Below are 12,953 nucleotides of genomic sequence, written 5' to 3'. Positions count from 1 at the left end.
ACTGAATAGACTAATCAAATCGTGGCTTAAATAAGAATAAAAACTATAAATAATTTTTTGCATAAAGCTGGGGATATATTTGCTTTGTTTTTACATAGAGAGCAAAATGAATATTGTTAGTCAGAAAGGACAGGTATGTAAAATCTAAAATTGTCGATTGCAAGTGCTTACGTAATTGTCAATACCTTATTCACTTTAGCGGTACCCTGGGCAAGTAATACTTAAATCAACCAGACTGCGGCTGGCTCATGCAAGAAGAAAAGCCAGCTCAGTGCCCTGTGTCGAGCAGCCTCAATCTTTGCCAGCAACCATACAAATCCAAGAGAAGAGTGAGGAGGTGGAATTGGAAAAAGCAGTTCAGCCTTTGCAGGTGCAGGAATCCACAAGCCTAAAACAACTTCAAGATGTCTCCTTGCCTCCTAATGGTGTTACCTCTGAACTGCCCCGTGATAGCACTTCTCCACTCACCAATGACCAGCTTCAGCCAGAGACTGCTAGTGGAGTACAGGTTCCACCCCCTTTGCCTCCTCCACCTCCACCTCCACCTTTGCCCTCCAAGGAAGATGCCACCAAATCCTTAGAAAAAAGTGACAGCTTTGTTAAACGTCAGAGTGTGGAGAAGGGAGTCCAGCACTCTTCTGGTGTCCCACCAGCACATCTGTTTGATAGCAGTCAGCTAGTCAGTGCCAAGAAGAAACTTAAGAAGACTGGTGATCTAGAGGGTTTACAGAGGAGAAGAGGTAATGTTTTAATTTCTGCATATTTAATTTGAAATTTGTTGTTATTAATTTAAACATTGCAGTGCACATCAGTTCATTTTTTGAATTATTCTGTAGGAAAATGTATGCTGTGATTAATTTATTATCAATGGGAAAGTTATTAAATCCTTTTTAGCTGAGAGATGCTGGCAACTGTAACACTAGGGCTTTTATGACAGCATGGCATACTTGTTCAGTGGGAAAACACTTGTGAAATTGAGTCTACATTATCCCGTGTTAGACTAGATAGAAAATGGACTTAAATGCTGTTGAAAAGAATATTTATGTATCTACATACTGGTAACCCTGGAAATATTCTATGTTTCACCTGAAGATGCAGTGTTCTATTTAATAACAGAATAACAATAATTTTTATGTGGTCCTATTGTTTATTTTACTGACTCGCGTTTTATCTTGCAATTTTTTATAATGCACCTATTGTGTGTGCAGTTTTATATGCATCATAATATGACAAATATAAATTCAAATCAATTATCCCTCTCTAGAATATTGTTCATGTCTGCAGCAGCACTCAACTTTACACTGACATGTTCCAAGTTTCTAAGTGGCTTCAGAAATTTGTCTCTCTATGACAGATAGGGACATTACAGTCTGTCCTTCCTCCTTCAAATGTGCAATACTGTATTCTTTTATATTTCTCTTTTCATTGTGTCTTTTCTATCTAGGCCTTTAGTAGGACGGACAAAGCTTGTTCCTAAATGCAAAACAGGTTTTAAAAAGCATATTGTACAATATACAAAAAAGAACCTGGAGATACATATGTATTGATAGAGAGGTGCTGCACAAATTACATGCTAGTGTATGCAAAGTGTTTAAACTTTATTATACTTTATTATAATGCATTCTCTGAGGTGAAGATCTTTCCCACCTGTGGCTCTTACAAGAGCAAAAGCCTGATTTTTATTTTTGCAGAAGACTAGTTTCCAAATTAGGGATAAAGGAAGGATTTGCCATAAAGAACTGTCTCTGACTTCTTTGTTTTCATTAATTATAAAGGAAGACAATTTTTATAACTGTGCTGGGACTAGATGCCAGCAAATACGTGAACCCAGAGAAGTGACAAAATGCATGCTCTTGCAATTGACTATATTGCTGCTTCCCTTGCTAGCTTGTGGAAATAGTCATGCAATAGGTGAAATTAGCCTAAAAATGCAAGTGATAAGAATGGATCCCACAGTCCAGTACGTAAGACATGTACTCATTACCTAAGTTCTAAAGTAAAAAAAGGTGATGCAGTAAACACTCTCATTATGTTGAAATCCTTGCAGTTTATTTGACTTTCCTGACTGCAAACAGAAAAGCCACATTGTTCAGAAAGTTTTTCTTTCTGATAGGAGGTTAAGTGGTTACAAAAATTACAACTGTCTGTATAAACCAGCTTTGCTGTGGTAATAAGGAAGATTATTTAGAAGCTAAAACAGTATTGGAGCTACCATTATACTTGTCATATGGGACTATCATATTAATAGTATGCAGGCACTTTTTGGTCTTGAGGAAATAAAAATTAAAACTGATAAAATTTTGTGAAAATAATACTGAAGGTCTTTTGATTTGCTGCAGTGAGTTCCCCAATGGATGAAGTGCTGGCTTCCTTGAAACGTGGCAGCTTTCATTTAAGAAAAGTTGAGCAGAGAAGTCTCCCTCCTTTTCCTGATGAAGATGATAGCAATAACATCTTGGCACAGATCAGGAAAGGGGTGAAACTGAAGAAAGTACAGAAAGATGTTTTGAGAGAATCCTTTACAATTCTGCCTGATACTGACCCTCTGACAAGGAGCATCCATGAAGCATTGCGAAGGATTAAGGAAGCATCACCTGAGTCAGAGGATGAAGAGGAGAGTTTGCCTTGCACAGACTGGGAAAACTAACCTGTAATTAAGCTACGTTTAAAGATAATATTTCTACAACAGTTTCTTATAACAGTAGCAGTTAAGCCTCAGGTTGTGCATTCTGGGAGACTTAGTAGGAATGTGACTAAACTGTCTGACATCCAGTGTGATAGAAATGCACATATGAATTGAGTATCACTGACTTTTCAAAGAATTTAAGGTTTATAATAAGGAAAACCTCTTTTTAGACAGTATGTTAGCCTTTTACTGTTCCAGTACTTCTGTTGAATATTGACAGATGACTGCATAAAAAAACTCTATTTTATTTAGTCAGTTTGAAGGGACAGTTCCCAGTTTACCTAAAAAGTTTAAAAAGCAGCACAATCACTCTGGGACACACCTTATACTTACTTTCTGATTATTTCTAGCCTTGTAAAAATTGGGTATGTCTTATTTCAGACTGAGTAACTTCTAAGTGAAGGACAGTTAGGTTTGAATGCTGAACACATTGAAATCTCATGGGTTACCCTGAGTGGCTGACTTCTTATGGCCTGGTTTCAGTCTCTAAAATCTGACTTAATTGAATTTCCAGGCTGTAAACAGTAAATACACAATTTATACCTCTGCTGGTTATATGAATTCCATGAACTTGCATTAATACTAAGCTATAGTGCCTGAAAGTACAGATATTAGACTTCAGCAGATGAAATTAATGATTTCAGAACAAACCAAAAATTGGCAGGAGATCAATTTCCAAAATAATTGCTGCATCAGTAGCACAAAGATATTTGTGACCACAGCAGCAGCATAGGGCACTTCTCTGTGGTGGCTCTCTCATGTTACACATGAATGAACTTAAGTATCAGTGAAAGTTCCCACTAAACCTAAAATCTGAGAAACCAGAGGCATGACAATCTGAAAAGAAATTGAAAATCTGTTTAGAAAAGCTATTTAAACAGAATGGAAGACAAATATTTGTAATCCTTGCAACACAGTTAGCAGTAGAAAGAATATTATCTTTTTGAATGTTCACAATCCAGCATTTCTACCCTGGTTAGTTGTTAACATAGCTGGAGAGTGACTGTTGGTAAAGTGCTACAGCTGTTTAAAAACTGATTCTGACTTGGCACATCATCTGCTGAATGTTCTTGTGATTATGAAGTACTGTCTCAATCTGTTGCATTGGTGGGCTATTTTCAAATTATAATATTTTAATTTTTTGAAAAGGTAAATAAATGCTGCGTTCAATTCCTCACAAACTAGCCATTGGCCACCCTAATGATTTCACACTGTTTAATTATGGCTTGCTCGTTCTATTCCATACCAAATGTACTGCTAGTTTTGGAGTTGAAACTCCAGGCATGGAGATGTGCTTAACTTCTGCTGAAACTCCAAGTAAAAATTATTTTTCTTTCATGTAACTTCTTTCTGTCCTTGTGTATTGAAAACTCCCACTACCACAGCTCTTCAGAAATCAAGTGACAGCTATAAGAAAAGACATGTCTTGGAATAACTTGGCTTTCTTAGTACAATTGCAATTAGACTGCAATCTCATTTCCAAGATAACAGATCAAATTTAAACTTTGTGATTTGACTTTGATTTTAGTAAATCTGTTTGACTGTTTAGGATTTTTTTGCATTTTTTTGGCAAAATACAAAGAAATTTTCCAAGACTGACTTAATTTTTTTTAAATTAAATTGGTTGACCTCCTAAGCATTTTACATTGGAAGTGTGTCTTAGAAATATTCTGTGGTCATTGCCACACAATGTAAATATATGTTTTTCTCTGCTATTTGCAGCCCCATAAAAGGAGTTCAGAATGCAGCCTGAAAATCACTGCCAGGTGGTCCCTGGTTGTTGCCTCCTTTTTACCTGTCTACATCCTGCTGAAGTCCTGTGAAATCATTTAGACCTAAAAGCAGTATTCAGTGTCAGTTCAGTGTCAGCAGTATGTGCTCCTTGTTCTTTACATATCTAAGACTTGCTTTCTCTTACCAATGTTGTATTTTATGACAAAAACAACCCTGTTAGGGTTGTTTTTAGGTGAGATTATTTAACACATAATAGTTTAGATTGAAAAATGGATGTAAAGAATAGCTCAGAAAATTTGGGGATATTCACTTCATCAAAAAATAGCTCAGAAACAGCAGAGATTGAGACAAAGCCCTTGAAAAACTCAACTGAAAAAATGCTTTCCATATAGATGAGCATACTTGCTTGAAGATACAGACTGGTTTACTAGCATTCATGATACAAGAGTAAAGTAATGAAAGTCTGCTGTAGAAATAGCAGGCTAGTATTTTTTACTGTAAGGTTATCCACTTAATATCATGCTTTAAGATTGATCGACTGGTTTTTAACTTGTGCTACACATGCCAAAACAGTAGCATAGAGATTTTAGGTTGAAAACATGTTTACAGAAGTGTGTTGGCACATATTTTTTATGAATTATGCGTAATTATAAATATGTCTGTATAGGCTAAGTGTAATGCACATATTTGCCTTACAAAAGAAAGGCTAAATCTGATACAGTGATATATATTTATTAAGTACCAGAAAGTTCCTTGATACATGTGAAAGAGGGAGTGTTAGTAGTGCTCACTGAAGTGGTTTCATTAATTATTGAAGTTTGAAGACAAAACTAACAGTAACTAATTCTTGCAGGAGACCTAGTAATTTCTTGTATTTCCTGTTCTGTGAGTTAACTTCTACATAAAGTTATGGCTAACCTTTTAAAGAGCAGTTCTTTCCAGACAGACACTCTGAAACATGTAAAAAGATACTGAGGCATTCTGTATATTGAAGTAGCTGAGCAAGCAGTATAAATATGTAGTAGCTTCTGTATGAAAAATCTGAGAGATTACTGGTTATCAAATGTATCCTGAGAATATCTGCATATGAGTACATAACAGTGCACCATAGTACACTAAGAGTACTGTAACTAATGCAGAACCTGAGTTCCTCTCAGTGGTGGACAAAAGTAACAGATAACAAGGGAGCTTTTGTTCTCTCATCCAGTATTTTGGGCCTCTTCAAAATCTAATCTGTGTTAACTGCCAGTAATACCAGAAGGCAAAAAAAAAAGTCCTGGTCATATGTGTGTTCTGGCTTCAGAGTCACTGTGTCATTATCCTGGGAGCAAAGAGAACCTTTGCTCAGTATATTGCACTGCTCACTATATTGCATGTTAGAATTGCCTAATATGTTGAGAATATCTGAGAATATTTGTACAGCAGTTTAGTTTTCAGATGTTCCTTTTTCTTTCTTTCCAAACAGGTGCTTGACAGCCACCAATGTGCGAAAAGAACCCCAGTTGAAGATTTACTTTTCTTCTGCATTTCTGAGAATTCAGAGCCAGCAGTTATGACCATCAATTCCACAGAAGGCTTTCTTTGGCAAAGAAATAGTCTTTCTTTGGCAAATAACTCAGTATTGGAAAAAAATGGCCTGAAATGTTAATTTCAGGTCACTTTTTTCTTTATTTGTTCAAACAAATTCTGGTTGGGGCACAAAACTAAGTTGTTAAGACGTGCATTTTATACTATCAAGAATGCCCAATTCTTAAGCACTTTTTATATTTGCGTTAGTAATGTATGGCCAGTTAAGTGAGGGGGCCATTTTGAGCTGGGAGACTACTTGCTGTTGGAGTAACTTGGGGGTTCTAAACCAGCTGTAAAATGGCCCCTTCACTGCACTGAATATCTCATGTGCTTGAAAATTCAACAAAATGGCTCCCTGCAGAGAAGCTTGCTGTGTAGCAGTCTGATATTCCAGAAAGAGAATTCCTAGTTGCACTACAGTAGCTGAAATTCAGTAACATGCAACTAAGACTTTTTTCTTCTTAGCTTGAAGAAGCATATTATCAGTATGAAAAGCAACAAGTGACCACAGCACAATGAGAATTAAGAGTTGAGTTCAGTACATATTCAAGAATGTGTTTGTTTCCATCATGATATATTTAGTAAGACATACTGCAGCACCTTTTTAGAAGGTCATGTTTAGTCTGACATCTTTTTAAAGTAGACATTTTCATGCTTTTTAAAAATATTTAGCTATGCTGAACCAAGTTAGTTATACTTTTATCATTTGTTATAAGAAGCAATATTTTGTAATTTCATACTTAAAAATATTTTTCTCTTTTGGTTTAAAATGGCTTTTGATTAGTCTAAGCAGCCTTCTTTAAAAAAAGATCAAAGCACTTAAGCATTCTGATAATTGAGTTGTGAAAATCATGCTATTCTTGCTGGTTTTCATTATTCCCTTTAGTGGCTGCAAAAATGTTTGTATTTCATACCCAAAAGCCTACTGGCTGAAAAAAGTTTCTTTTAATTCTGACTGTTTTATTTTTAAAGGAGAGTTACAACTTCCTCTGCAGTGAATACTTAGGAGTAGTCCTAAACCTCATGACTAATGGCTGCAGGCAGCTACTCTTACGATACCACAGTACCAAGAGGTATGTCAATACAGAGATACAAGTAGCCTTGTACCACCTAAAAACCTCATGTGGTATTAAAAATCAGCCCATTACACTTCTAGGAAAGCTGAATTTCCACTAGCATTTTGTTTTTACTAGTGTAACATACACTGTGTTTGAGAAATACACAGTCCCTGTCCTTTGTGTTGTGTGGTCCATTCACTGTTCCTCTTTTGACAGATAAACTACTTTATGGGGATCTGGGTTCTTTTAAGTGGAGTTACTCATTGCTGCTGTCGTGTAATGGAACACGTACTGTGTTAACATTTATAACAGGGGATTTCACGTCTTGCCGTTTACTTACAGAGAGAGGAGCAGGAGACCTTACCTTAGCAATAGGCTGTGTAATCTAAAGGAACCTCAGCTCTGGGACCCTTCAGTCTATTGAAGATGTTTTGCTGTGGCTATCCAAAAATTAAAGCTCTGTCAAACATCTCGGGAGGATTTTCTTAACCATGTTGCCTTACTTATAAAGTTAGTGAACATTGATTTTCAAAGCACCTGCGAGCAGCGTTACTGTAGAATTGTATAGATTTTGCTGTGTTAGTTGCTAGGTCTCTATTTTTCAGCTGTGTGAAACACCTGATACTGGCTTTCCACAGGCCTAAAACTTCATGATGCTTTTTTCTTAAACTTATTCTCTGAATTCTGTGCTACGTGGTATGGTTGCGAGCTGTCTGATGCTGTGTTCGTGCAGCAATAGCAGCACTTTCAAGGTTCATCATAATCATTCGACACTGCCTAGACCATCAGCTGTTTAGTTCTACATTTGTTTGTACTTTCAGTCACACCACACATTAAAACCAAGGTAATCAAATAAATTTTTGGCTGTAGCACAAAACAGAACTTTGATGTGAAATGGTAATGCACATTATACATTTCGTCTGAAACTTAGTGCTAAATTAAACAAGGAACTTTTATGTTCATTTTTTCCTATTTTCCAGCCTGCGGTTTTATTCCTTAGAGTATGCATACAGAACACTAGCAAAATTTCAAGCCGAGGAAAAATAGTGTAATTTTAAAGTATTTGTGCAGTGGTTCCCTTGCACAACACGTTTGTCTGCAGTTTACCACTGTGTTGTTATCTAAATAGCTCCATGCTGTACTCTACTACAGTTTTCAGATATGTTTGCCATGTGATCTGTCATCTTTGCCTTGAAAAATGTGTGCATGACTGATGAAAATTACTCTTCTTAATCTGTTTCATATTTAGCTGAAATCTTAGATTTCTGTAGTAGCTTAGTCTCAATAGAAATGGAGTTCTCATATGAGCATGTATTCTATGGCACACAAAAACTAGTTGTTACGCTCAGCATAGCAGTATGTATCAGTTCAAAACTGCCATCTTCTATGTGGAAAATGAATGAATTTTTTTCCTCATCCTACTCAAAAAAAATCCTGAATTTAAATCTCCATGAGTCACTAGATGTCACAATTTCATGTAATTTTCACTTTGATATAAAAATTGTGCATATGTAGTGTACACAGGCTAATTCATAAAAGGTACCATCTTCTGCCATATGAAATTTTCCAGTGGGATGGCTACTGGAGAAGAAGGGGAAAGTTTAGTATATTTATAAGTAACTTAGGGAAATCATGACAGTCCTGCGTTGAGGTCAGTTCCTCCACAGCTGAGAAATGCTGTAATAATTGTGAGAAATCTTGGCAAGCATCACTAAGGAAAAACACGTAAACATGCGCAAGGAAAAAGAGCCTCCATAAAAAGACCTGCCTATTGATATTTTTCATTTTATTGTTGTGGCTGCATTGTTCTGTTGCTAGTTATTTATCTTAAGTAGTTTGTCAGCTTTTTGGCTTTTTTCTATTTTTAGAAACTTACTTCTTTTTTGAAATTAGAAGTTTTACTATGCTATAACATCCAGTGAAGTAAAGATTTGGGATGCATAATGTCTATTGTACAAATGCTTATGTAAGGACTGGAAAACCTTTTATAAATGGGAACAAGAAACTAAATACTCGGTTTCTGCTAAAATAACCAAAATGTAAGGTAAACAGCAATAGTCTTGTTCAGAAATTGAATTTATATCAACAAGAATTTCATGTTCTCATTCGTGGAGGTTTCCAGATCCTTTACAAATGATCAATAGTCTTACTCATTTTACTGTATTTTCATGTTAGTTATCTGTGTAGGGTAGATGAAGGCTTTTTTTTTATTCTTTTCAAACATCACTTCTAAGTTTTGCCTGGTTTTGTTTGTTTTTTCTTTTTTTTTAATCTGACAGTCTGCATTCTATACCAGACACTTGTAAAATAAATTAGTATGATTATATATTGTGTACTTTTGTGACTGAATTGGGGATAGAACTCAACATACTTCACTACGTTATTTGTAAAGAATCATTTTGAGTATAAGCACTATATTCTGTACTGTTTAATAATACAGTAATGATAGATGCATTATTGAAGATGCAACTTATTGAGAAGAGGAGGCAGAAACATTATTGGTTAATGTTATCCTTATTCCATTTGTTGCACTGAATTTCAGGAGTGTAATTTGTAAATCAAGTTTGCTCATGCGTGTAATCAGATTTTATTTTCATTGTAATGCTTATGTAATTAAATTACCTGGATGTATTTCTGGTAATGATTTCATAAGCATGGACAATATGTTGTTGATGTTTCGCACTACAGAATTAATGTTAAGAACAAGCAAAGCTTCTTGCAAAGAAAAGGAGTAACAGAAGCACCTTACTGGGAGAGCATGTTGCATGATTTCAGTCCTCTTGGAGCTGACAGACAATAGGTCATCCTAAACTTGACTGCAAATTGCTCTTTGGTGTAATAAGCACATCAACATTCTGCTATCAATGCTATCAACACAATGGCTATTTTTAACCTATAAATATACTGTAATTTAAGTTTTCCTACAAAGTGAATTTATATTTAATTGCTGCCTAATACATAAATACTTAGAATTTTTAGGAGGGTCGAGGGAGGGCGGGCATGCCAATATATTTGTGGGAGGGGCTGTTGCATATATGGGTCTTTGTACTTCCCTTTCAGTTTGACTGTTAATCCAAAACTCACAGCTCTGGCTTTGGTGAATCTGCAACCTGACATTTATGTATTTTTATTGTGATTCAGGTCTTCTATATTCTGTTGCTCAGAGCTTCAGAATTTGACAGAAAAGGTCATCTTTCCATTCTCAAATGTGAATGCTCTGTACCTCTAATATGGAAAATGACCAAGCAATTAATTTTATTCTGCTAAGTTTTTAATATTAATGTGTAGAGCATTATCTAATGCTCATTAACCAGTAGTGTGTCCATTGAAAACAAGTAGAAAGGATGATACGCACCATTTTGGTGTGTATAGTCCAAACTCTGCAGAGACTTTATTCCAGAGTCTGTCGCCTATCCAGGAATTTGTTTGCCATAAACTGGCTTGATTTTCAGAGTATAAACATAGTTTTGACTTCCGAATTAGTTAATAGGTGTTGGCATTGGGGATATTCACTTAACATCTTCCAGCGTGTTGTTGCTGTTGTTACATGTTTTGAATTTCATTTTACGTGTATAGAAATGCATCATCATGAAAGGAAAGCTAAAAAAATACAGATGGCTGCAAGTTGTCTTACATTAATGAAGCCAGTGAAGCTTAATGAAACTAACTCCTTTGTTAAGCGTGTAGAATAAATAAGAAATAATGAAAACAAATTTTCCATTTACTAGCTTTGTGCAATATTATCATTAGACTAAGACACTACTAGCACATTGTGCTTGGCTTTAAGAAAGTTCTTTAATTCCATTATATTCAAAAGGACATATTAAATGCATATTTTATTGTAAAAACTCTGCAAATTTACTATGCCTGAAAATGCTCAAAGTTACTAAGTATTAAGCACAAGTACGTTTAAAAAAAGTTTAGTAACTAAACAAAGATTTCTAGCAATACCTAGAAACTAAAAGAAGTTTTAATCGTCTGCTTCTTGGTCTTTTTTCTTTAGTGCAGCTTTTCTGCAGTGCAAGTTTATTGCTGTGTATTTCATGGGGTTTTATTATCATGGTTCAGAAATTTAAACCTGTACGCAAAGTACTGCATTCACCTTATTGTACATGCAATGTAACATCATACTCACAGTTTTGGTGCTTTAAAATTATTCCTCTTTTCTTTATTAAAGGATATTTATTTGATCACTGTCTTGGTTTTAACTTTGATTATATACTAGCATTTAAAAATACTTTTGGTACAGTTTGGTTCCCACAAAAAACAATTTCAGATCTAATTCATTTCAGTTCCCATTGGTATTCTTACAATTCCTCAAATTCTCTGTCATGGTTTAATGGTAGGTGGTTGCTTCTAAGCTATGTTGCAGCATGGAATATTTGTAGCTAGGTAACATCTTTGTAAATGAATCCACATGAACAATATAAGTATTACAGAAGAACCTTGCTCCTGAATGATGCTGGGTAGTTGTGCATAATTACAAAGCACACCCACTTTCCATCTCTTGATCAAAAGACAGAAACACTCTATCAAAAAGGGTGAAAGTTTAAATACTGAAATGTTAAGAGCTTGGCACCCTTATTTACACCTACCATGTCCCTCACTAGAGTTCCTAGGTGTTTGTGAGTAAGTTCTTCCTTTTATTGCTCTAGCCATTTTGTGTTATTGTTTATGTAGACCTGTGTCTTGCAAAAAAAGGTGTCTTTATATTGTATCTCTTTTCCCTTTTGCTTCTGTGTTTTTGGTGCAGTGCAGTAGTTCTATTTCTAGCTGGTTCCTTAACATGAGGAAACGAAAAACCAGTGTATTTCTGAAACAGGAACATTTTAGTGCCATTACAATCCTGAGAAAACAAGAAAAAGGATGTTTCAAAGAGTAACATGAAACCAACTTTGTATTTGCAGTGCAAATCTACATTGCAACATGTCTTGTACAAAATTCAAAGCTGTCTGACATTGGTTTCCTAATGGTGTTTTTCATGCCAGGTAATAATGACTCTTAATTCTGGGTTATGGAAGAACATGTAGAACAAGTAGAAAATGTGCTTTGAAATAATCAGTTCTTTGATTGTTGCTGACTTAAGAGAGAAGAGAGTTACATTTGTGTCTGAGGTCTGTTCCTAAAGCTCTGGCAGTGTGTGATCTTGATGTGGGTGCCTGCACAGGTTTTGCTCTGCAGGACAAACTGATGCTCCATCACATGGTTCTGTTTGGCACTGGCTTCAGTAGCTAAGTTGATTGTTATTTTTATAACTCTCTACAGTGTCAGTACAGGTTGGAAGTGAATTTAGTGTATGCATCAGGATTGCAGATGAGTCAATGTAATCTGTAGGCAAAATTAAAAGGCAGTGGTATGCCATGCAAAATAAGGCCTCTTTTTGGTACAACACAGAAGATGAAAGAACCATTTTTTTTTTCCTGCTTGTAACATGTCAGATGTAAATCAAAGGTACATTGTAAATAAATACTCAGTGGGCCACAATGCCTCTGAAATAGGGGAACTACTGGTACGTGCAGGGTTTGTCTCTGTTCCACCTCTTAATGCTCAACAGAGGCAGTAGGTACAAGGGAAAGAAGTAAAAATGGAAGGTGTATTTTGCAGATTTTTTTTCCAAACTTATGAACTGTTGCTTTTCTCAGCAGTTCTTACTGCTGTTTCCCATCATAGGGAGAAGCCCATTTTATAGGCTTCATTCTTCCTGCAATTGGAGGGAGCTTAGAGGAATCCTGGACTGCTACAGTATCTCTGAATCTTGGGATCAGCAAGCCATAAGCATGTCACTGCCACCACTGCAGCTGGAGCTTTATGCTCAAGGCAAAGGTCTAAATCTACCATTACAGAGTTGTGCACACTGTGTGTGCTACTGTGTTTTTTACCATTTATAAAGGAAGGTTATAATGTCC

General features: G+C 35.8%; 1 protein-coding gene across 1 annotated transcript in view; it reads left to right on the top strand.

Annotated features, from left to right (window-relative positions):
• Positions 1 to 11,237, top strand: part of JMY (junction mediating and regulatory protein, p53 cofactor) — a 66,887-nt gene extending 55,650 nt beyond the window's left edge. The window contains exons 9-11 of the mRNA XM_036404033.1: positions 200 to 740; positions 2,340 to 2,650; positions 5,886 to 11,237. Of these exons, the coding sequence (XP_036259926.1) occupies positions 200 to 740; positions 2,340 to 2,647 (849 nt within the window). The 3' untranslated portion in view covers positions 2,648 to 2,650; positions 5,886 to 11,237. The remainder of the gene's footprint in view (positions 1 to 199; positions 741 to 2,339; positions 2,651 to 5,885) is intronic.
• Positions 11,238 to 12,953: the final 1,716 nt, after the last annotated feature.

This window comes from Molothrus ater, chromosome Z (genome assembly GCF_012460135.2).
Source record: "Molothrus ater isolate BHLD 08-10-18 breed brown headed cowbird chromosome Z, BPBGC_Mater_1.1, whole genome shotgun sequence".
NCBI lineage: Eukaryota > Metazoa > Chordata > Aves > Passeriformes > Icteridae > Molothrus > Molothrus ater.
The sequence above is the reverse complement of the archived record's forward strand: the minus strand, read 5'-3'. Positions and strand labels throughout refer to the sequence as shown.